At 43.7% G+C, this 26479-nt stretch overlaps 1 protein-coding gene across 3 annotated transcripts in view; it reads right to left on the reverse strand.

The window, feature by feature from the left end:
* The window catches only part of TRIO (trio Rho guanine nucleotide exchange factor), a 4034553-nt gene that overhangs the window by 3029798 nt on the left and 978276 nt on the right, over positions 1–26479 (reverse strand). For all 3 annotated transcript variants that reach the window (XM_078687660.1, XM_078687659.1, XM_078687661.1), the window contains exon 10: positions 6640–6762. In XM_078687660.1, the coding sequence (XP_078543786.1) occupies positions 6640–6762 (123 nt within the window). The remainder of the gene's footprint in view (positions 1–6639; positions 6763–26479) is intronic.

Below are 26479 nucleotides of genomic sequence, written 5' to 3' on the forward strand. Positions count from 1 at the left end.
TCTGCCATTTTACAGACAGGATGGTATTATGTTTGTTTGCAGATCAGGTTTCTTTATGGAAACAGAGATTAGATGCACAATATTTTGGGACTGTTTTTATCCTTCAACGTTGACTATACCAAGAACCATACATAGGAGTTCCCTCCTGCGAGGTTTTGGAGGATATTACCTTTCACCCACTCCAGACGTCTTTGGAGTATTTGGGAAAAGGGGTCTGAGTGAGAAAGCACGACTGAGTTACTCTAAATGTCTTACGTTAGTTTTATCGCCCTTTCCAAACGCGTTGGGCGCCATGTAGTGTAGCTCCTATTTTCCCAATAGGCTCTGCGCATTGGAATAATACCTACAGCAGTAAAGGCCTAGACCAGACGTTAACTAGGTCTACTACTGTCGATACTAGACTTAATTTTTGGGTTTGCCAGCGTAGCTCAGAGTTCGCTAGAAACTTTCTCGAATGTTCAAGGAGGAATTAACTTCCCTGATTAGACAAGAAGGGATTTAGTTTCTGACAACCATAGAACATGACAACTTTGCTCTCCCCTAATCAAGAGTCAATCTCGAGAGTCGTGTGAGCACAAGGCAATTATTTTACTCAGTCAGTACGTGCATTCTTAGTCTCATCAGAATGTAGAGAAAAGGAAGAGACGGGCGTGTTCAATAAAAGGTGTTATTTATTGATCAGTCTCTTTTCTCGTACAAGAGAAATGGGATCGATATTATTGCAATACTTATAGTTAAGTAAAGTACATACATTAAAAGCAATAGTATAAAATAATACTGTAAAAACATTGATATGGTTTCTGAGCCATATGATGTTTAAAATGATTAAAATATATTTACATACACATATACATTTGACTAAACGTACTCAACTGGTGTTTCTAAATACGCCTACCCCGTGTACCTGACCTAAGTCTAATGCGTGGGCAGGAATAGAAAGTTACAGTTTAAGTTAAGTTTGTTTTTGCCAAGTGAATAACTAAAGAATTCTCTGTGAGGGGTTATTCAGTTCTGTACCTGGAAGTTAGGATGAATGAGGAATGGTATCTCTTTCTCTGCTCTCGATATTCCAGGCTGCCTGCGAGGGCTGCCCAGAAACGCCGGTGCTGGGTCTCTCGGCTTGAGATAGCAGCGCGTCTCTCAGCGCGTCAGGAAGGCGGGGCTGCTGCCAGCGGGGTCTGCTTCTGCTCTCGGCTTCGGCAAGTGTGGCTGCTCCGTCTTGTCACCACGCGTGTGTTTGCATAGGGCAAGATCGGCAATATTTATACCTTAAAGGTGCCGAGATTGACGTAAAGATGGACATAGATACGTCAATAAAGATGTCATACGACTTGCTCGTTAGCACATTCTTTACTAAAGTTCTCTGTGAAATCAAAACAATGGCCGCACGGATTTTCCAGGTTGTCATAGGTTTGATTTGTTATGAGAACGTCGTATGCCTTATCAGGGGCTGGAGGAATGTCGCTTGTCTAATTAGATCTCAAGCGTTATGACCTAATCAGATAACACGTTCCTGTGCCGTAGTGTGACTGCGTCAGATAACGGTATCTGCATCATGGGGGCTGTTCTTGCCTCATGGGCTGACTGTTAGTTAACTTGATAGTTAGTTTAACCAGAATAGGGTCAGGAATAGGGGGATCGATTCAGAACCTATAGGAATACATGACAGCTGAGGAGAACAAACAAAGGTAACTAGGATTGGCTTAAAAGCCATCAGCCAATCCTAGAGCTCGCTGGTCCACTGCAGGACTGTTCTCATTGGACCCGATGCTTCAGGGCCAATAAGAACAGCTTTAGGGTACCTAGCCACTGTACTTCTGGACATGCAGAGCATGTTCTGAGCATTTTATTTTCGGCACAAAAATGCAATTAGTGTTCCTTACAAGTTGACTCATATGAAAATGTAACATATATATCATGGAATGTTATTTGTATAGCGCACACCCCAGAGGGAATCCTGAAGCTAGCAAGAGTTGTTGGGGTCGAGCCATATACGGTCTGGCATTAACATGTTCTCCACCATTCTGACTTTCTACTTAAGTGTGGCGGAACTGGTACATGTTTTTGTGAATCAAAACAAGAAATCAGTAATTTCAATGTATTTGAAATAAAAAGAGACTTTAATGGGGATCTGAACATCGAAATAGCTGTAATTAGGGAACTGTTAATCATCAAAAGGCAATTTGGGTAGAGATGCTCGTAGTTATCCTACAATATCTCCTGAAGACTGATGCACTGTGCACTGCCTCAGTTACGTCTTTGGATTACATTTACTTTATGATTGTGTCTATGAGGGGTAGATGTTCACTGTTAGGGCGCAGTTCAAATTGTTGGATGCGAGTAAAGAATTGTGCAGACAGGCATACACGGAATGGGCCCAGTAGGCAGCGAGTGAACACACATGCCCTTGGGAGGGTTCGGAGGGGATCTCCATCCCAGATTTCTTTTTAAATAGAGTATTGTGGGGTGCTGTAGTCTGATACACTGTTGTAGCTCTCAACTCTACCAGAGACATTTGAAGACATGGGCAAAGTGGGCAATTGCCCAGGGTACGCACCGTCTAGCCATCTTTGTTGGCACCTCTCAATGACCTCCTTCTCCACGGACTCCCTCATGGCCACCCTCCAAGGGTGCCCCATATCTTACCATAGTCTCTCTCACATGATTAATTTCTTTTACAGCGGCACTCCTACCAATGTTGGTAGTCAGATCACTTTACATTTCACACACATTATACAGAGACAATGAATCATGCAGGTGTGTAAATCAATGTATAGGAAATGCTGATTTCCACACTTTGATGAGGTGGCCTGAAGCACAAACAATATAGAAGGACTACACAATCTATTCCTCATGTGTTGTGATTGCAGGCCAGCGTTTATAATAGTGCAAGGATTTTTAGCGTCCCAACCAAAATAGGATATTGTTTTGGCGTTCACCCTCTGCCGAAAAAATAAGGCTGTATTCAGACCTTTATTGCTTTCAGTGTAATGCAGTGGCAGTGTACAAAGGATCCATGTTTCCACTCCTGGTCTTTTCATGTGCGAACCATTGCTATCAGTTGTGTTCTAATACGGATGACATCTGACTCTTACACCTTGTAGCCTTGTCTTCAGTAACATTTCCAATACATTGACTTACACATTTATTATGAGTAATTGTCTCTATATAATGTGTGTTTGATTTAACGAACTCCGACACCGTGCTCTGCCTACTTGGCATTACTAGCTCTATTAAATATGCATGAGAGAGGGTCTAGGTGATGGTGAGGGGCTCCATTGGCTCTTGGGCATCAGGCATTGGTATTTTCCCCGGGAAGTTGGAAGGGTGGGGGTGGGCTGGTTTTGTTACTGGGGGCTGGTTTTGTAGCAGTGCAGCAGTTTTAAAAGTACTGCAAAGTTCCTTGTACAGCCGGTAGTTTTCAGGCAACAATAAAAGTATAACAATAACTCTGGTGATTAATTTACTTGCTGGAGAGAGATGGGAGTTTTGTCTAGTGGCAGTTTTGATTCATCTAAGGTAGTACAGAGGGTTAACATCTACTGCAAAGAATGCGTACCATGCATGTCAAAGAACAGTATTTTATGAGCACAGATCAGTGGGTAACTGCTTTAGATTGTTTTGTTAATGTGCAGTTCATAAATTACAATCATAATCTAGCACAGTGAGCTTTGAACTGCCATCCAAGAGCTGCATGCAAGCTGCATGGTACAGGTTAGAAAGTTATGTCTTCTTCCCAGTCTTTCTTTTGCCTGATGTTGCCAAAAAAGGTATGTTTGGGTAGAAATGCATTTGTATAAATAAAGCCAACCCTAACCACGATGTAATGTTCGTAATTCTGAGTTTGTGCTATTTCAGACCAAACACTCTGAAAAATGTCAAACGGTATGGCAGACATTATTCCAGTGGGCCCGACTCTCCTAGTCATCATGCCTGGTCACGAGGCACCATGTTTGTGCCTATAGAGGTGTGGTGCGATGGTCCGCAGATTGAACAGCAGGAATCGGAGCTTGCACAGTGCTCTCCAGAGCATGGACCCTCTCCAAAGGTTTCTATGAGTCCTCCTGTATAAGGCCCAGTGCCATGGAGAGAGTTAATTTTACCCTCCAAACATTCCCCAGAGGCATCAAAGGAAGCCAGGAATGTTTCCAACTGTCATCCATATAGGCCTTATCCCTGCTGCCTGAGCCTTGCCTGATCCCCTCATGGGGGCGCTCGCAGTTGCATCACCATTGGTTTGTTGTGTGCAGCCCTATGTCACCTCATCAAGGAAGGAGAGCGCGCCGAAGAGAGGGGTAACTGCCCAAAACTAGCTTACTGTATTTCCAGTCAAGCACACCCCAGCGTGGAACAGGAACACACCCAACTGCTTATAAAATGTTTTAAGGGATCAGGACAACACCGAAGAGGTGGACCATGAACACAGCCAGTTACTTATCAAATGTCGCAAGGGGGGCAAGGATGACACCGAAGGCGTAACACAGTAATGAACATGATCCAAAACAACACAAATAGGATTGAACCACAAGGGGAGCAAGAAGGGACAGTCACACACAGCAGGGTAAGCGACCATCCAACATGATAGCACATTTTGCCAAAAGGAGTCCACCTCCCTTGGACCATGCCAGAGTGCCCCTGCTCAATAGATGCGGAACACCTCAAACCGGTTGCTGAAGAACCCCTCAGTAGCAGATGGGAGATGGTTCCATGTGGCATAAAAAAGAGGTAGCAAGGTCATCTATATGGACCCTCGCAGAGCAGTAGAAGTCAACGCACCCTAGCCCCCACAATCTCCATCTGCAAATTATAGGGATGTCCCAAGGAGGAGCTAAGGCCAGTGACACAGCAAGCCACTCTCAAACAGTAGAACTGATGCTCCTACAGTGGTCATTTAAAGAGATGAAGCAGGTAGGGCAAGAGGAAACTCACCCCTGCAGTCAATGCCTCTCCAGAGCTCCCCAGCCCCCAGTTAGGGTGATCAACCATTCGTAAATTCCACGGACTGCCCATTTTTTGGGCCTCTTGTCCGTTGTTGGTGACGATTTCTTTCAAGGACACCTTTTGTCCGTTATTTTGTGGGATGGCAATAAGCTGTACTGTTCCCCAGCTTGCACTTCTCTTTTAAACTCTAGAGGCTGCAGCAGCCCCTCCACGACCTTGCTCAGTCTGTGGACAGGCCTATTGTCATTCTGACTGTGGGTGATTATCACAAAGAATAACAATGGGCCAAAGGTGCACCCACTATATCTGCTTAAGTGAGGGTGTCACGGGGTCAGATGAAAGTGTTTCTTGGCCCGTTCTGACTTTGATCTGTGGCTCTCAGGTCAGCGTAAGTCAGAATAACAAATAAACACAGCAGAAAAATCACCGTGATGCAGTTATGGGGAGGGGGCTAAAGGGTGCCAAAGTAGCCAATAGCGGTGACAGAAAGTGAAGTGCACGATTGTCTCACCCTAATATAAACTTATTTTGATGTGTACTTATGTTGGGTGTCTATTTGCTTACTTATGTAATATTGTGCGACCTCCTCTGATGCGTCTGTAAAACATACCTTTTGTCCTGAATTTTGACCTTCTGTCCGGAATTTTGGTCCTGAATTTTGACCCTTTGTCCTGAATTTTTACACTCACTGTCCTGTCAGCAAGAGGATCACGTTCAGACTCCTCACCCACGCACACAAGGCGCTCCACGACCTGGGCCCCAGGTACCTCAACAACCACCTGACCTTCTATGCTCCCACCCGCCAGCTACGATCGACCAGCCTCGCCCTCGCCGCCGTTCCACGCATCCGCAGAACCACCACCGGAGGAAGATCCTTCTCCTACCTGGCAGCCACGACATGGAACTCCCTCCCCATCCACCTTCGACTGACCCAGGACCATCTCTCCTTCAGGAAGCAACTCAAGACCTGGCTTTTCGAGCAGTAGCGGACTCCTCTCCCCCAGTGCCTTGAGACCCCCCGGGTGAGTAGAGCGCTATATAAATATTATGATTGATTGATTGATTGAATTTGCTCCTATGCCAGTTGGTCTCCTTACCACCAAACAATATGAAAACGGAGGCTGGGGCAAATTGCATGCAGACAGCGATCCAATCCCCACTACAGGTCTCAGCGGGTGATGTCCACTCCAGGCCTGGGTCCCAGCTGCACAGCTGTGCACTCACCCGGTGAAGGCTGCAGGAAATAGGCAGGCCACAGCGCAAAGGTCACCTGCCCGCACAGAGACACTAGCGGGGCACAGAGCACAGCAGCAGCAATCTGGCCCCAAGCTACCGCTCATGGCATGGCCCCCCCCTTTAAGGCTCACTTGCTGTCCCGGCAGGGCCTCTGAGGACAGCATCAGGCCACGCACTGCTGCAAATCTGGGAAGGAGAAAAATGGGCAACGATCCGCAAAGTGGCATTGCCAGGTCTGGGAGCATGCACATCGGGCCCGGAGGTGGTGGAGGTGGAGCAGTCAGGTAAGAGAGGCATGTGGGAAATATAAACAGGCATAGCTCTCTGGAGCGTCAAAGCCGCACGGCCATCTTGGTCGGCAGCTTGGCTTGGCCACGCCCCTGGACTGGTTAGACTTTTAAGCACAATGCACAACACTCAATATTAATACTTCGTGGAGACAGTGTTTAAAACAATCATCACCTGTGCAACTTCTTCAAAATCTTCATGACGCTTCTGCAGTGCTCTTGCCCTGTGCAAAGATTTACCAACTCCCGTGTGCTTGCTGAGGAAAGCTTCACCATGGTTTTCTATCCAGTCCAAGACCTATAACAAACAAGAATTACATTAAAAATGAACTGTTCCCATTTTCTGAAGCCTTTTTATTAGCCTATGATAGTAAGATGCATTTGACATATGAATGGAAACGGCTTCATGATCAAGAAACTGCTGTTTGAGTGGTTGTCGCCTTAGATTCCTTTGTATTTTATTGATGTCCAGTTAATGCACTATTTTGGAGGCTGCAAATGCATTATTTCAGGATCTAGTGTCAAAATGTTGTTTGGAAAAAGTACATGCCACAAAAGGCGGACACAAAATTCAATAGCAATAATATCCCAGATGGAAAGAGAACACAAATGATTCACAGTTTCCAGAAGTTAGGAAGTGTGCCTTAGCCGAAGTACAGCTTATCAGACGGAGCTGATGGCAGCAGTACATGCTCGAGTGAATCTTTAGAGTAAAGCTAGTAGATTACCATGAAATGAGACCATTGAGTACCGTTTCCACATGTTGGCCCTGTAGACAAAATCTAAGGAGGGTGAATATAGCATCATCAAGCTGTATGTCAACAGCAGAAATCTATTCAGTTCAAGGAAAGAGATGCACACCTGGTCATCTGCATTTCATTGAGTCTTTGTCATTTCGTTAGTGGTCGCGGCGTGCATATACCTGCTTTGCGCTTCGTCTCAGTGCGCTGTATAACAGACATTACACAAGAAATCTCCAATTCCGATTTCGTCAGGTTGCACTGCCATATATTACAATGAATCCAATGTAATATATGGCAGTGCAACCTGACGAAATCGGAGATTTCTTGTGTAACAGCAGAAATCTAACATTAGATTGAAAACATTTTTAAGCGTTTGTTGATTTTTATATGAGGTTATATAGTTCTGCCTAAACATTTAATCAACAGCCTCTCAATGTTATCAGGTACCTGGACCTAAACTGAAACGAGAACAGGGTATGTCACCAGCATAATTAAGAATGCCAAAATTGCAGCCTGCACTTTCTGGCAGCGCCTCAGGTAGGCTGCAGTCTGGATTTTGTAAGGTAAATTTTGAGAATCATATGTAGTAGTTTCTACATACTCTGAAGGTTATTTGGGAGTCGGGGTCACACCAGCTTGTTGGTGAGAAACCACAATGTTTTTTTCTAAATATCAAAGACACCCTTGCAGCCAGTCTCACATTTACCCAGCTCTCTGCATAACTGTGATGCAAGATTTTGTGAAGTGGTTGGAGTCTAGAGTTGACTTTTCCTTAGTATTCTTTGCCTTTTTTGAAAATTATTCATCTTTATCAGCAGAGTTTCAACTCAGGAAAATAGATATGAGCAAAATATGGTTGACTGGTCGCCTTCTAAAAATAGAGAATGCATTAGTAGTAATGTTGCTGGTGGCCTTGGTCGGCATGGAAAAGGCTTTTAACCGCGTTGACTCTGGATACATTTGAGCTGGCTTAGAGGCTTTATATATTTACAATCATCTTTATTATAATTATCTCCTTCTATCAGACTTCATCTGTTAGGCCATGTATAAATTCTTATTTTTCTGCTTCGTTCAGAATCTATTGAGGTACCCATCGGGGTGCCCATTGTTAACCCTGCGTTTTGGCTTCTATTTGAGCCAGTGGCCGAGACTAAAATATCTGAGCGATCCCCCCAACCACCTTTACTATCATATGTCCAGGAAAGGCACAAGATAACGTTAGGTTGTACAAACGATTCTGGTCATGACAATGGACCACGAGATACTTCCTGCTTTTATGACAGGGCTGCAAAACTATGGTAAACTCTCTAGCAACAGAGTCAACAAAGGGAAGGCAGAGGCCATCGTACTGACCATGGACCGTATGTAGTGGAAGTAAAGACAAACTATCTCCAAGTCAGTATACCAGTGTATACAGACTAACCAAGCGCTTACTCGGATTTAATTTAATAAAATCCTATGATGTTATGTCGATTTGTAGAGTGCGCTAATCACCTATGAGGGTATGGATAAGATGACATTGTTTCTTGACATATGACTTCAAGCTCTATAGCGTGTGTTATGTTATGTTAAAGGGATTAGTAAAACGCGTAGCTGCTCCAAAAACGGGGCTTCCTTGCACTAGACCTTGCAGATGGATAAACTGTAGCCAGCAGCCTGCTAGTAAGGGCAGTTATTTAAAGGAAAAGAGCCATGTCTTCAGGGATTTCCTGAAATGCAAATGATTTTCAATGTTTCTATTAGGGAGAGGTAATGAGTTCCACAGCACAGGGGCCTTAACACAAAAGGAGCGGCCTCCAGCTCTGCCTCTCATAAAACGCAGGACAGTGGGCAGATTTAGATAAGCTGAGCGAAGGCGGCTGGAGGGTTGGTAGCACGGAAGAAGACTGGATAAGATGGGAGCCCTCTGGGAATACAGAATAACTAAGTTTAATATATTGCCCAATGTCTTGTTCTAGCAAGTCTCTGCCTATGTTTCTACTAGCTTTTTACATAGTTTTGTATCTCGCACAGATATCATTATATAAGCTAATCATAGTATTTGTATTTCAAGTAAAAAACAATGTTGTCCATGTCTCTTAAGTGGCATTTCCAAACAAGAATTCAGAAAACGTATAAACTCACCTACTTTCTACTCAATTCGGTTCTATATAAAGGATTCTGCTACTTACCCAGTAAGCATCTGTTCTTAGCATGTAGAGCTGCAGATTCACATGCTTTGCATACTCCTGCCATCTAGTGTTGGGTCCGGATGTTTGCAAGTTGTTTTTCTTCGAAGAAGTCTTTCCTAGTCACGAGGTAAGGTGACTCCTCCTTTTGGTGATAGTGCACATGGGAATCGACTCCATTGTTAGATTGATTTCCCGCAAGAAGGGGCGAATAGAGCAAGTAAGTATAGTACAGAGATGTCCATGCGTATGTGATGTAAATAATGCAAAACTGCAACAGCTACAGGTGCCTGGGGAAGTGAGAGGGCGCATGTGAATCTACAGCTCCACATTCCAAGAACAGATGCTTACTGGGTAAGTAGCATAATACATTTAATAAAGATATATTAAAAAAAAAAGTAGCATAATCCATTCGAGGCATGTCTGCTGTAGATACATATGCTTTACATAGACTATATAGCAGTATTCTCCCAAAGCGTTGGCTAACCAGTAGATGTTGCAGTTGTTTGAAAAAGTGTTTTTAGCACAGCTTGGCCTACATTGACTTGTTGACGTGCTAACACATCCACACAGTAATGTTTGTTAAATGTGTGGTGTAGACTATGTTGCTGTTTTACAAATGTCAGCTATTTGGATGTTACCTAAAAAGGCCACAGATGCTCCTATTTTACGAGTGTAATGTGCTCTAGGAGGTATAGGTAACGTTCGATTCGCTTGAGTGTAGCAGGTTTGAATGCATTTAACAATCTATCTTGCAATACCAGATTTAGAAATGAGATTGCTTCTGTGAGGTGTAGCAAATGCAACAAACAGTTATTTTGTTTTACGAAAATCTTTTGTTCTTTCAATGTAGTACAGTAGCGTCTTCTGACATCAAGAGTATGAAGATCCCGTTCTGCTACTGTATCAGGTTGAGGAAAGAACACAGGCAACTTTCAATGTAGTACAGTAGCGTCTTCTGACATCAAGAGTATGAAGATCCCGTTCTGCTACTGTATCAGGTTGAGGAAAGAACACAGGCAACTCAACTGATTGGTTGATATGGAAAGCAGAAACCACTTTGAGAAGGAACTTTGGGTTAGTGCGAAGGACTACCTTGTCTCTATAAAGTCGAAATACTAGTCAGTATAACCAGGCGCTTTAGAAACTAATCTATTATTATTAGAAGGGGTCTTCAAGGGTTAACCTCATCACTGCGGCGCGAATTCCGCCGCAGTGCTGAACATTCCGATCGCGGGCGTGGTCATGGCGGCTCCCGGCCGTCATCAGCACACGCCCACTGTGATTCATGACGGCTGGGAGCAGTCATCAGCGTCAAAGAGGTTAAAGCTTGTAGCTCACCAACTCTCCTCAATGAAGTGATCACAATGAGAAAGGCCACTTTCCATTAAATAAATGGCAGCGGACAGTTGTGTAATGGTTCAAAAGGTGGACCCATGAGCCATGTAAGCACAATGTTCAGATTCCAAACTGGTGCTGGAGGTACCCTGGGTGGTAATATTCTCTTAATGCCTCTTACTGGATCCTTGAACAGAGATAGATGTTGTCTGTTAGACAAATATGCAGCTATTGCTGCAAGAAGCAAACAAATGGAAGTGTGGGCTAAACCAGCACGCTGTAAATGCAGTAGTTAACAAATGATATTTAGTGTAGATACATTTAGAGGATCAATTTTGTTATTAGTACAATACATAAAACTTTTCCATTTTGCTTCATAGCATGCTTAGGTAGTAGGATTTATTGCTTCTTTAAGTATGGTCTTGCATTCTAGTGGCAAGTTAAGATACCCAAACTATGACTTCAGGAGCCAAATCGCTAGGTTGAGCTCTTTGGGATTTGGATGTCTGACTTCTCCATGGTTCTGTGTGAGAAGACTGGAATTGAGATGCAGCTTTTGATCCAGATCTACTGACAGTTCTAAAAGTGCAGTGAACCACAGTTGACGAGCTCAAGTGAGAGCTACTAGAATCAGTATGATGAATGTTTGCCTGAGCTTCCAAACCAGAAATGGAAGGAGGGGGAGAGGCAGAAAAGCGTAGGCACATATCCCTGACCAATTCACCCATAGGGCATTGCCTTCGGATAGAGTGTGTGGGAACCTGGAATACATTTTGGGCATTTTGAGTTGTCCATTGCGGCAAACAGATTTTTATTTTTTATTTTTATTTAAGAAGTTTTCTTTAGCGCTGTCCAGACCCAAGGGTATCGGAGCGCTTTACAGTAGGAGCATAGCATATAATCATCGGATACATGACATAGGAGCGATGTAATAGCCAACGAGTGTCAGAGTAAAGAGCAACGTATTGTAGTGCAGAGCCTTTTTGGCTTCAAGATTCTTCGGAGTCTTAGGATTGGAGCAGAGCTCGATGATTACTGTCTGTCCCAAGTTATCCACTTCCTAGGGAGCGGTTGAGGAACAAGGATTTGAGTTGTCTTTTAAATTCCACAAAGGAAGGCAAGGTTTTGATGTGCGGGGGGATGCAATTCCAAATTTTGGGGGCGCTTCCAGTGAAAGAACATTCCTCTGTTCCTTTACCTCTGGTTTTACGTGGAAACAGCAGGAAGGAGTTAGAGCTTCTCAGATTCCTGGATTGGCCTGCTTTTCTGAGTTTTTCGCCAGGTATTCTGGTTTGCCGGTGTGAAGGGCTTTATGGGTTAGGCAGGCTGTTTTGAAGCTACTGCGCATTTTTACTGGAAGCCATTTGAGTTCCTTGAGTGCAGGGGAGATATGATCAGATTTTTTTATGTCGGTGATTATTCTGGCTGCCGCATGTAATGTTGTTTTGATAGGGGCCAAGTGAGATTTAGGGATTCCTGTTAGGACTGCGTTCCCATAGTCCAGTCTTGACAGTACCAGAGAATGGGTGGCCAGTTTGAGATCCTTGGTTGGAATGTAGGGTTTGATTTTGTTCAGTAGTCTGAGGTTAAGGAACGCACTTTTGGCCGAGTTCTTAATGTCTCATCATGTTCAGTTTTGGGTCTAAGGTGATGCCTAGAGATTTGACAGAATCTGCTAGAGTGAGATTCCCCTTGAGCGCATCAATAGCCTTTAACCATTCGGTGATTTGGGGATTATCATCCTTGTTCGAGATGAGGAGTGTCTCGTTCTTCTCAGGATTTAGTTTCAGGTGGTTGCTTGTCAGCCAGTCTTGTACATCTTTCGAGACATCATTTAGTCTTTGAATGTCTTTGAGAGAGGTAGTTTCCAGATACATCTGCGTATCATCTGCATAGAGGTGGAAGCGGATGTTGGCTTTTCTGAGTAGTTTGGAAAGAGGTTCCATGTAGATGTTAAAGAGTTGTGGAGAGAGCACCAATCCTTGCGGGACGCCCTTGTTGACTTGCTGGATTTCGGAGGTGAAGTTTTAGATTTTTATTTTTTGTGTGCGATTGTGGATAAAGGAGGAGAACCATTTGAGAACTGCCTCACCAAGACCAGCTCTTTCTTGGAAAGCCCTTATGAGGAGTTTGTGGTCAACAGTATCAAATGCTGCAGAGAGGTCAAGAAGAATGAGTAAGCAGCATTTGTCAGAGTCTAGTGATCCATGGATATCGTCCATGATGTTAAGAATTGCGGTTTCTGTGCTGCAGCCTTTTCTGAAGCCAGACTGGTGGGGGTCCAATAGGTTGGTGTTGTCCAGGTGCTGTGTTAGTTGATTAGTATGCATCTTTCTAGTGTTTTTGAGAGCAAGGCGAGGTTGACACAGGTCTGAAATTGTTCAGATCTGTCGGATCTAGGCCAGGTTTTTTCAGCAGGGGGGTGACTTGCCCCATTTTAAGGCAATCAGGAACCACTCAGTTTTTTAGGGAGCCATTTATGATTTTGCTCCAGAACGGTGCAAAGGCGTGCTTCATTTTTTTGATCAGTAGGGGAGGAATGGGGACTAGGACATGTGCTGAGGGTTTGGAGGTGGAGATCAACGTGATTATCTCAATTTCTTGAATGGGACGGAAACTGAGCCAGGAGTGGGGAGAGGAGCCCGGAGAGAGAACATGTGGCACAACCGTGATGCTCTTCGTGAGGTGTGATTTGTTGATGTCTAATGATAGTTCGATTTTTTAGATCTTGTCGTTGAAGAAATGGGCGAAGTTGTCACAGAGTTCTTTGGACGCCTGTGCAGATGAGGACACTGGCTTGGAGGTTTGTTGTCTAATGATGCTATAGAGCTCCTTAGGTCTGTTTTTGGCACTGTCCAGTGCATCGTGGAAGAAGCTGGATTTCCTGTTTTTTATGTGGTTGTTGTTATGTTATGTTATGTTAGCCGGGGTCTTGTAGAGCGCTCAGCTACTCAAGCAGAGTGTCCCGGCGCTATCAGACCCAACAAGGCACAGAACAAGGAACCAGATGGACTTTATTGACAAAACAGCCTGGTTTTGAGCTCTTTTATAAAAGACAGCAGGTTGTCGATCTTCCTTAGTGACAGTGGCAAAGCATTCCAAGCCTTGGGCGCAAGGTTGTACTTCCTACGGGCTGATTTAAGTTGATCACGGAGGATGAAGGTCGAGTTGTTTCTCCACTTTCTTTCTTTGGCTCTTAAGTTCCTCCTTTCGGAGTTGAGATCAGAGTTGAACCATGAAATGGATGGGATGGCTCTGCTGTTTTTGAGCTTTAAAGGAGCTATTTTGTCAAGTAAGGACGCTAGCTCAGTATTGTACCGGTCGGTGAGGTCGTTGGTGGAGAGGTGGTCTTTGTTGTCGGGGAGAAGTGAGCTTATCTGATCTTCCAGGATTCCCAAGGGAAATTGAGAGAAGTTTCTCAGCCATTTGGGGGGATCTTGTGGGGGTGATTGGGAGAGAGCAGGGCGATTGATATGAAATAGGATCATGTGGTGGTCTAACCAGTCAACGGGGAGTATGTGGTTGACAGTGATTGTGTTTTTTTGCGCAATGATGGCATCCAGTATGGCTCCTTTGGTAGTGTGTCTCCTCTGTGCAGTACTGGATTAGATTGTTATCACAGAGGAGACTGGATAGCGATTGGATTAGAGGGTTATTGGTCTCGTTCCACCGTAGGTTCAGGTCACCGAGAATTAGATTATTGTTATTACTGAGTGCACCTTGAGCTATCAGGTCGGATAGTTGTTCTCCAAATGCGGCGTTTTTACCTGGGGAGTGATAGAGCAGGTGACACAGTAAAGAACCATTATTTTTGGTCTTGATGCTGGAGGAGAGACATTCAAATGAATCTTAATCGAAAGAGTTAGTTTCCGGGATGACCAAATTGTCCTTGTGGATAATGGCAACCCCTCCTCCTCGCTGGTCTATCCTGTCTTTGTTGATGAGGGAGAAGCCTGGGGGTACCAGCATGTCTAGGCATGGAGGTGATATCTTATTGAGCCAGGTCTCCGTGAGGAACGCAATGTCAATGTCATGTGAGAGGATAGCCTCAGCTAGTTCAGTTGCGTGTAGTGAGGCCGACCTGCAGTTGATCAGTAAGCAGTTGGCGTAAAGCTCTTTGTTACTGGCAGTCCTTTCTTTGGGCGCCCTAAGTATAGCAGTGAGGACGGGCCATCTCAGGGGATTTGTGCAGGGAAGGCCTTTCCGGAGGCCTGTGATCACTTGGATTTTGGATTTAGGGGAGTCAGAGGGGGGTGTGTCGTATGAAGAGGCAAGAATGGCTGCTTTGTTGTCTGACATGGCTGCTTCTGTTCTAGTGGGCCTTGAGGTCCGGTGTTTTATATCGGACATTGCACGGTTCAGAGCCCTAGGGGTGGGACTGCGGTTCTTGAGGCTTTTTGTGGCCAGGGTTCCATGACCCTGATAGGGGGACTTTGAGGCTGGGTTCCAAGGGTTTCTGTGTGCCAGGGGGGGCTTTTTACGTTGACGGTGGGGGGAGTCCAGGGAGGGGATTTAAGGGGTCTGCGAGCTTTACATCTTGGTTGGAGAGGATTTTGGTTAAGCCCCGGGAGATTACGTCTATCTAGTTTTCAAGTGACGCGAGACGCTGTGCCAAGGAGTCATGGGAGGAGTTGAGGGCATCTAGAGCTTCGTCTTGCATGGTGAGGATCGGGTTGAGGGAGTGTAGTCTCTTATTAGTTGTGAAGGGCAGGTTGTCCTTTTTTTAAATCAAGGGAGAGGTCAAAGGAGGGGGGTGGGTAGAGACAGGAGCAGGCTTTGAGTGTCAGAGCTGTGATGGAACTAGTGAGGAAAGGGTTCACTGTCGACGGGTCACGTCCGTGAGGTTGCGGTGGGCGGATCCAGTAAGGAGGCGAGGTAGTGCTTTCCGTAAGGAGCTGTGGTATATGCTTGGTAGGGGTAGTGGGATTGGTGGTGACCCTGGGGGGGGGGGGGGTGTGGTGGGGGCATGTGATGGTGTGGCTGGAGTTTCCGGTTGTGGCTGGTTGGCTGTGGGCAGGAGTTGGATTGCGGCGGGGCAAAGCGCGTGAGGGGGAGCGTAACGGGTCAGAGCGGATCGGAGTGGGTGGAAGAGAAAGTCGTAGGCTTCAAGGTTAGCTGTAGGCGGGTTTAGGGTTGAGACGGGGTGCGGCAGGGGCGGAAGAGCGGATCGTAGTGAGGGAAATAGGGAGTCGAAAGCTTCAAGGAGTTCGTTGTTTGCCTGATTGAGAACAGTGCCATTCGTGTAGATGGTCAAGGATGTGATACCTCTTCTAGCTGAACGGTTGGGGAGTATGGAAGTTAGTTTGCAACTGTGAGGAGTGGATGTGGTTTTGGCGATATAAAGTTGCATTCTGATCGTGGAGATCCAGCCTTCGGGTCTCTCCGTATGGAAAATTAGGTCCATCCTAATCGGACCTTTGGAAGATGAGTGGTAGATGTCTAAGATCTATTTGTGGGAATCCCCATTGTTGAAAATATGGAAGGAGAACCTGGGGATGAAGTTCCCACTCGTGAATTTGTTTACGCCTTCTGCTTAAGAGGTCGGCAATCTGATTGTCCACTCCTGGGAGATGCTCTGCCAGAAGGTGGACTTTTTGATGAAGTGCTCAACGCCAAATCATCTGAGAGGGCTGTGCCAGTTGCTGAGAATGTTTCTTCCCCCTGTTTTTGTACATAGTACATTGCTGTCCGTGCACACTAGGACAACTTTCCCTATAAGGGGAGACTGAAAAGCTGTCGATGCTAGATATACAGCTACAAGCTCTCGATAATTGATGTGCAGAGCTTTGTACCTGTTGTACAATAGACCTTGAATGGTCAAGTTGTGAAGATGGCACCCCAACCTGTGAGGGATGCTTCTGCTGTTAGCATGATCTGTGGAACAGGGTCGATAAAAGGCCACCCTTTTGATAAGTTTGGTGTGTTCCACCAGTGCAGAATGCGATGGGTGCAGCTGTCTACCAACACTAGATCTGTTAATTGACCCTGAGACTAATTCCACTGATGTGCTAAGCGCTCCTGCAGAGAACGCATGTGCAATCTTGCATTAGGCACTATCGCGATGCTTGATGCCATCATCCCTAGCAGTTGCATAAACATTCTTGCTGCTAAGTATTGATTCGCCTGAAACTGTATTAGCAGAGATTGAATATTCTGAATTCTGGCTGCATTGGGAGAGTCTAGCGCCGTACAAGTGTTTAGAGATGCTCCCAGATAAGACTGCATTTGTGAAGGCTGACAGGGAGACTTTTGAGCATTGACTGTGAAACCCAATTGGTAGAGTAGGTCTATTGTAATCTGAGTGTGGTGTAGACACTTTTGGTGTGTGCTGGCCTTGAGCCAGTCGTCCAGAAATGGGAAGACATGAATTTGTTGTCTTCTGAGATGTTCTGCCACTACTGCTAGACATTTTTTAAATACCCTGGGAACATGAAAGTATGGATCTTGTAAGTCTAGAGAGGACATAAAATCGGCTTGCTGTAGCAGTGGAAGGACCTGTTGAAGAGTGATCATATGGAAACTTTCTGAAAGTAAGTACATATCTTCGATCCAAAATTAGTCTTAAGGAGCTGTCCTTCTTGGGGATTAGAAAGTACTGAGAGTACATTCCTGATCCTTGGTACTGTAATTGAACTGATTCTATAGCTTCTTTTGTTAAAAGAGCTTGTACCTCTTGTTTGAGAAGCTGCAGGTGTTCTTACGCAGGTTTGTGAGTGCGAGGTGGAATGTTGGGAAGATTGCTGGTGTGCTCCAGGCAATAACCATGTCAGATAATGTCTAGCATCCATTTGTCTAATATTATGGATTGCCAAATGGGGAGAAATTGTTGAAGTCTTCCCCCGATATGTGTTAGATGATCTGGGGGAAGCGTAGGCAAGTCACTGCTTATTGGGAGGAGTGGAGCTACATGTTGACGTGCCCTTACCTCTACCCTTAAAATTGTTTCCTCTGTACCCTCCTCTGAAGAAACCTCTACTAGAAGAGGGTCGGGTGTTGGACTTGTACGAGGAAGTGTTAGGGTCTGATGATGTCGTTTAAGATCCTGCTCTATAGAATGAGCGACGAAGAGAGCCTCTGCTTGAAGGAGATTGCAGTGCTCCCATGGATTTCCCCACGTCAGTGTTTTTCTTCATTTTTTCTAAAGCCTCATCAACCTGAGATCCAAAAAGATGTTGTTTATTAAAAGGAGTGTTTAAAATAGACTGTTGTACTTCGGGTTTAAAATCTGAAATTCTAAGCCAGGCATGCCAACATAAGAGAATGCTGTTGTTAACTTCTCACGCTGCAGTGTCAGCAGCATCAAGCGCACATCTAATAGAAGTATTAGCAATACGTTTTCCTTCTTGAGCTAGTTCTTGTGCTTTTCTGGGAGGTATTGAAGTAGACCTTCCATCTCGTCCCAGTGTTTGCAATGCACCAGTGATTAGCAGCTTGAGCAGCAACCCTTTTACCAGATGAGTCAATAAGCTTCAATTTTTTTTATCCGGGGGAGGAGCATCTCTAGATCTCTGTGAGTTCGCTCTTGTATGAGCATTGGACACTACCAGTGAATTCAGAGGGAGCCTGTCCTTTAATGAAAACCTGATCAGAGGGTGATGGTTTATATTTTTTATGAGACTCTGGATAACTCTGTGTGAGGACCCTAGTGTTTCAAATAATAAATAGTCATCTAAGGTCTCTTTGTGCAGTGAAACCCCATGATATGCTGCTGTCCTGGAAAACAACTCTAGATAGGAAACATTATCTTCTGGAGATGAAGGTTTTGCAGGGTGTATATATAGGTCTGGATCCTTATCTATAGGTGGATCAATATTATAATCATCCCACGGATCTGTAGGTAAAGGAATACTGTCATTGTCCTCATTATCATCATGTTCAGATTCTTCCCCGAAGATATCGGAGGATGCTGAGTGCTTTGACGCTGCATGTCTCGTCGTCGAGCCTGAAAATCTCGAAGAGTCTTTTTTCGATCGGAACGATCGACAGGCCTCGCAATCTTCTTCCTTTTGCTCAGGTGAGAGGCACACGTTGTAGACTGGATGTAGATCGTTGCGAGGGTATTTAGCATGGCACCGAGGACAGAATTGAAACTGGGTCCGTTCTATCGGCAGAAGAATGGGACGATGGTGTTAGGCCTGAAGGCCGTCCACAATGTTTTCGATCGAAGGTGAGAGATTTTCCAATCGAATTTATACGTGGAGAGAGGGAAACGTGTACGATAACAATAGCCGTAAAGGGTAGAGTGGAATGCGCACGAGGGGAACCCGGAGAACAGTTTCGAACCGGAGCGCAGCAATACATGTGCAAACCCGATGGCGGAAAAAAAAAAACAATGGAGTCGATGCCCATGCACAGCATTACCAAAAGGAGGAGTCGCCTTACCTCGTGACTAGGAAAGACTTCTTCTAAGAAAAACAACTTGCAAAAATCCTGACCCAACACTAGATGGCAGGAGAATGCAAAGCATGTGCATCTAACGCACACATGCCTCGAACAGACTTTTACTTTGAACTATCGCATTGATTTGAGATATCCTGCCTCTCCTGCCGACTCTTTCACCAATTCTTATCACACAAATTAAACAAGCATTAAAAATGCAATCGGTATCACATTTGTTTGAGTTAGAGCTTTTGGCATTGTAAATGGCAATGTAGTTTACCTATGTGTGATGGAGTGTATGTATGTGGTGTGTAGTGGAATTATGTGGGTTGGATTTGATTAGTTAGTTGTGGAAATGTGTGCCGTGGAATTGTGTTGTTGTTGAGTGGATTTGTGTAGTGGAATTATGTGGCATGGTGTGATGTGGAATTAGTGCTTAGTAATTAGGTGGTATTGAGTGTACTGGGATTATGTGGAGTGGAAGTGTGTGTTATGGAGTGTAATTATGTGGAATGGTATTTTGTGTTGTGGAGTTGAATGTAGTGGAATTTAGTTATGAGATCTGATGTTGAATTTTGTGGCATGCTGTGGAATGTGCTGGGGATTAGACGTATGTGGTGTTTTGTGTAATAGTGGTGTTAAGCTGAATTATGTGGTTTGGTGTTGAATTATGTAGAGTGGATTGCAAATGTGCGGTGTTGAAATGCGTGGCGTGGAACTGTGTGGAAAGCTATGCTTTGTTGGTGATAAAAAAAAACAAATAGGTAGGTGCTAAGTGTTTGTTGGTGTTTGTAAAAATAAGAAAATGTGCAATAAGTGCATTTTTGGGATGAAAACGGTTCTGCAGGTAGTTACAAACAATACACATAGTACAAATTTACTGCAAAAATGGTGATGGCGAAATCCTCCATATGGCAAACCCAGCTTTGAAAGTACACTCATTTATTATTGAAAATGCTGGGAAGGCTCCTGAGTGCATTTACTATTGGATATGACGCCCTCAGAACACAGAACAAGACCCAGCGATATTTCGCCCCAGTTTAAATTTTGAAATAAAAACTATTGTGTCCCCCCTAGGTATCAGCGGTCGGCATGGCATGGCAACAGTCCTATTTTTCTAAGAGCTCTGTTCGCTACTGATGAGAGAGGCAGCGGGGTCAACTAAACATGCAAATACTTTAAAGGCAAATTGATAAGCTAAATCGGATCAAATGAATTCTTATGAGAACAGAAGCTGAAGGGGTTTAACAGAGGGCACCTCTTCATGGTAGATGGAGCCCCTTTTAGCTGAATGTGTGCGCCAGTTGTTGGGCTGGGGGGCAGGCGATTTAGCTAACGGGTAAAAACATTAACTGAGTATAAGTACCATGCCTCTCACACCTAGCAGATATGAAGCTGTCAGACAAAGAATAGTACTGTTCATTACATGACACTTTTTTCTGTCACTTTACAAGAATACAGAGAACTAATCAAGCAAATAAAAAAGGCGCATTTTTTTCCTTGTGACAGCCATGCAGCAATTAAAAGGAATACTGAGCAAGAAGAGGGGCTCCGATCTGTTTTTGACATAAAAAGGAAAATATTTTGCAATGACCTTATTTAACCCGTTCCATGCTGATGACGGAACCGCTCCGTCATCAGCTACGGGTGCGCTGTGCTGATGACGGAGCGGTTCCGTCATGGCCCGCCCAGCTCGATAGAACGCTCATGCGCGGCGCGAATTCCGCGCCTGCGCTGAGGGTTCTATTGAGCGGGGCGGGCCGTGACGGAACCGCTTCGTCACGAGCACAGCTCAACCGACGCTGGTGACGGAGCGGTTCCGTCACCAGCATGCGGCCGCCCCGCCCCCTTAGCACTGCGGCGGAATAGCCGCCGCAGTAAAGGGGTTAAAGAAGCAATACGACCACTAGTCCTGCACTTTTGTTCCTTTCTCAAACAAAACGTTTTCTCTCCTGGTATTCGGCAGATTTCTACCATTATGAATCACATTAGATTTGTTTTACCAAAAGAGGAGAGTTTCGGACAAAACAATGGCACGATGTTGCTGAATGCAGCTTCTCCACTGTGAATGGGGGTGGGGAGGCTGGTTTAAATCCATGCGTCCAGACCCAAAGATTTACGTTGCACTATTTTTTTCCCATCATATATTTTATTGTCAACAGCCATGGTAGTCCTGGAACATCCAGGACTTCAAATGATACAGTGTTTATCATAACAGTATTGATGTCAACATTTACAATATTAAAATAAAAGGATTTGAAAGCTAATAACGGCAAAACTAAAACACCAACAATAAACAACAGTGCCATATATCTAATATGTATATTAATGCATGCAGTTCTCAACCATCTCAACCGAATAATCATGCAATTACTACTGAATTTTACGAATCATTGTCTGCTCATCACAACGACTGCCCATCCATCGGTGTACCTGAAGTGGGTTCCAAGTATAATCCCCGATATTCCGCCCACCTCTTCCAAATCTTTAAATGTTTCTGGGGACATCCCCTGGCCATAAACACTGGTATCTCCAGCCCCATACAAAAATCAAGGTGCTTCTTCCATATCCCGACTAGCGTGGGGACATGTTTTTCCATGCCCTAGCAATGTCACGCTTCACCAATGTAAGACCGAGAAATAATAAATGGCGCTTGTATATATTGCCCCCAAATCCATCAAGTATATGAAGTATGGTGAGTGTTGGTGAATAAGGGATGTCCCATCCTAATACTTCTGCAAGGCACGTGATCACCCCCACCAAAACTTCAAAAGCACAGTACAGTGCCACATGCTATGTATAAGAGTGCCTTCTGCAGTTTCACAGCGCAGACAGAAAGGAGAGTGTAAGAATTAATCCAGAATGATTAAAGAAGATTTATTGAACAGCAGCACAGCATAACTACTGACAGAATGGCAGCAGGATACAACTGCCTTACAAGTACAGAATGCTACATTAGCAAAGCTCGGTTTAGAATGAAGAACTGATACAGAAACATAACAAGTCTCATGCCTTAAAGAAATACACAGATACACATGTAGATAATGTATTTATACTAAATAAGAAATGTAACACATTTCCCCATTAAATAAAACAAAATAAAGAAGAAACAAACACAATAAGTTATACAAAATCTTGTAAAGAAATGGGCCTATTTCTGACCCGAACATTATTTTTGATTCTTGATGCCACAGAATCACATTTTGGTTTATAACCAAACTTGTTATCATGCGTAGGGTTTTCCTGGGATCGGTTGACATCTTGTATAGGACACTTAGCTACTTTCCTTGAATTCCAAACTTTACCATTTTGGGTAACAGTATTCCTGAAAACTTTTTTAATTTGAATAGGTCTACCATATTTACTCATGCCTTTACTAACAAGAAAAGGTTTCAGAATCCTGACCCAATCACCAACTTCCAAATTATGTTCTCTTGTCTTCCACTTGTTATTGTACCATGAGGTGACTTTGTCATGTTTACAGACAACTTTATTGGCAATTTCCTGAATATTAACTTTGTTCTCTACTACATTTTTACACTTTTCCTTAAACCACCAAGGGCAAATAACTGAAGCTGGATCTCTTCCCTTAAGTAATTTAAAAGGACTAATCTCCGTGGTAGTGTGTGGAGTTATGCTATAAGGTCATAATTTTTCTCTAATAACATTCAACCAATCACCTTTTTCCTTAACTGCATCAGCTATAAATCCTTTCAACACCCGGTTAAAGCGCTCAACCTGGCCGTTCTCATGGGGTTCATAAAGTGATGTGCGAATATGTTTAATCTGACAATCCTTCAAGAAATTCTCCATCTCTGCAGAAACTAATTGTACTGCATTATCCGAAATCAAAGTAGCAGGACAACCCTCCTGTGCAAAAACCTCTCTAAAAAAACTAATAACAGCATTCGTAGTAGCCTTAGCGACAAATTTGACCTCAGGCCATTTCGAGTGATAGTCAATGATGACCAGTGCAAACCGTGAGGTTTCCGGCAAAATAGAAATAGGACCAGAGATATGAAAAGCAATCTTGTTCCATGGAACTTGAGGCCATTTAACAGGTTTGAGCGGAGGAACATGAACTCTTAACATTTTATCCTTATCACAACATTCATTACATTCCCTGACAGTGCGATCTATAAATCTGTCCATGCCTGGCCACCAAAAATACAACCTTATCAAACGTTCATCCCAGAAATCCCAGGATGTGTTTTGTGTGCCAATTTTAAAATCAAATCTCGCACACCATAGGGTGGAACACATTTTCCAGATGTAAATAGAAAATCACCTTAATACAACAATTCTTCAGAAACATCAAAGAATGGTAATAAATCTGATCTAACACTATTTTTGCTAGGCCAGCCTTCCAACACATATTTCTTGAGATGAACATACACGTTATCCGCATCTTGAGACTCTTTCCACTTTAGTTCAGTAATATCCTGATATTGAGACGGAATTACATCCGTAATACCCAACATAAAATCTATATCTTTAACTATATTTACCTTGTCTATACAATCTTCGCAAGGAAGACGTGAGAGAAAATCTGCAGTCACATTTTTCTTCCCAGGAATATACTCCACAGTAAAGTTATACTCTTGCAACTTAGATGCCAGACGTGAAATTCTTGCAGTAGAATTCCATCCTCCACCAACTGATAATATGTGTATTAGAGGTTTATGATCCGTCCTAAGAACAAAATTGCTGCCGTAAACATAAATTCTAAAATGTTCCACCGCCCACACACATCCGAGTAACTCTCTCTTAATAACCGCATACCTGCGTTCAGTTTCATTAAGTGTCCTAGATGAAAAAGCGACATTTCACTCAGCATTACCATCTCGTTGGGACAAAACACAACCAAGACCATACAAGCTAGCATCAGTAGTTACAATGCACTTGTACCCCATTCTAAACGGTAGGAGCACTTACAATATCATTTTTGATATCCACAAAAGCCTTATCCTGTTCATCCTTCCAATCAAATATAGCTTTTTGCCTTAGTAATTTTCTTAACGGTTCCATTTTGGTTGCGAAATTTTCTACAAATGCTGCTGCAGAAGCAGAATTGATCACAGCAAAGCAAAATGGGGGCGAGTATGCCGAAGAGAATGCAAACGTTATAGTGGCTAAGGCAGCATCCTTGGAGATAATAGCTAAATGGGCTGCGGACAAACTTGCTGCATGGTGAGAGGAAGCATATGAGTGTAGTGAGCAAGTGAGTCATCATCTGGCTATTAGAGCCAGACAAAAAGCAACTCGGAATATAATCGTTGAAATTAAACACCAAGAGAAGGGGTTGGTCTCAGATCCAGCAGAAATACGAAAAGTATTCCATTCATACTACCAAAAGCTTTATCGAGAGGACACTTCAGGAAATCTAGATGAGGTGGCAGCATACCTTAACCAGATCCCTTTAAAACAATTCTCACAGGTGGACCAGCTACAGCTTGAGGAGCTCCCTCATTGAATAGTGATTCTCTTGTGTATCAACAGTCTCCTGGGTGGAAAAGTCACTGGCCAAGATAGCATACCCCTCGAGTTCTATAAAACTTTTTCAACACAATTAAAAGAATGTATGGCGCAGCTATATACACGTTTTCATTAGTGGCAGACCGCCAGAGTCTTGGTCACAGGCCAAAATCATAGTCTTTCTCACAAAACGCAGTCAGAGCCCGGGTCATATCGCCCCATAACATTAACAGTGATGGCAAAATGTACTCAAAAATCCTCGCTACACACTTGGCCTCTGTAATTCATAAGGTTGTCTCCAAGCGAAACATAGGTTTATACCTGAACAGGCAACAACGGACCATATCAGAAGGGTTATTTCTCTTCTGGATGTGGCAAGCATCTCCAGGGACCCAATTGCACAAATTTTGCTACACATACAAAAGGCATTTGACAGGGTCTCCAGGCCCTTTTTATGGAGACTCTGTCAAGGGTCGGAATTTCAAAAGGGCTCTTACAGGCTTTTAAAATGCTTTGCTATCACCCCACGGCCAGACTCTTTGTAAATGAAGAACTCACAGACTTTTTTTAAATAACGAGGGGCACCAAGTAGGGTTGCCCAAGTTCGCCGCTACTTTTCGCAATATACATAGATCCCTTTCTATGCCAACTAGAGCACAACAGGACTATTATGCCTTTTGTATCCTTCGGCTGGGAAACAAAAGTATTGGCATATGCTGATATCGCTCTAGTGACTCCCAGTCCTGATGTGGAGATAGAAGAAATCGAGGTAGAGGCGGGGAGATTTGGGTCACTCTCGGGGTACTCCCTCAATAGTAGTAAGACCCAAATCTTCTGTAATGAGAACATTACGTTTAATGATTCTCGAGTAGTAAAAAAATGCCATATATGTTGGTGCTGACATTTCTACAAACATCGATAACATAGTGAAAGATAACATTGAGCCACTAATAGCTAAAACAAAATCAGACCTAGTGAGACTACTTAACCTACATAACCTACACTTGTCCATGTTTGGTAGGTGTAATATTGTCAAGATATTTGTTTTTTTTCCCTCAAATATTTGTACCTATTGCAGGCAATCCCGATTCTATTTGAAGCTAAATGCCTTAGAAAAATTGAAGACCTATTCTCCTGTTTCATTTGGGGATATGCTAAACCTAGAAGGGCATATACATTTCTTTCTCTGCCCAAGTAGAGGGGAGGACTGGCTCTACCTAATATTAGACTTTATTATTGAGCTACTACAATACTATACAATCTAGTGCTTATTCAGGAAAAGCTTAAAGATAGCGAGGCAGATGAAAATGCGACCCCACTGGAACTTGTAATGGGTGTAGAAGCATGGGGATGGGCCTGGAGATATTTACATGACAATCACTATAAGAAAGTACGCTTAAAAACATTAGAAGGGGGGTTCAGAATAATTACATCTGTCCGGAAACTAATTGGTATTGGTTGTTTGAATTTCTACACACCACTACGCAATAACCCCACCTTGCCAGAAATGATTAAAGGTTCAATTATAACAAGATGGGGCGAGGTGGGTTTGACCAAGCTTGGAGCTTTTTTCTCTCCGAACGGCCTTGCCTGCTTTGATAACCTTAGAGAATGGTATGGGTTAAACAGGAGAAACTTTTTCAAAAACCTACAAATCCGAGACTTCTGGAACAAGAAATGGGGTGGCCCGGTTGGTTTCTTCAATAATGATGTTATTGATAAATTAAGAAAAAATAGAGACTTATCTATCGGAAATGTCTAGAACCTTTTTAACTCACTAATGCTCGATGACATGGAGAGTCGGATGCTAAAGTGGAAAGCGGAGCTGGGAACCCCGGAAAGCTTATTTTTTCATTCAGTAAAACTGGCACAGATTATTTTAATTCCGGCCTGACTCCAGGCGCAATTTTAT

This window comes from Lissotriton helveticus, chromosome 4_1 (genome assembly GCF_964261635.1).
Source record: "Lissotriton helveticus chromosome 4_1, aLisHel1.1, whole genome shotgun sequence".
Classification (NCBI taxonomy): Eukaryota; Metazoa; Chordata; class Amphibia; order Caudata; family Salamandridae; genus Lissotriton; species Lissotriton helveticus.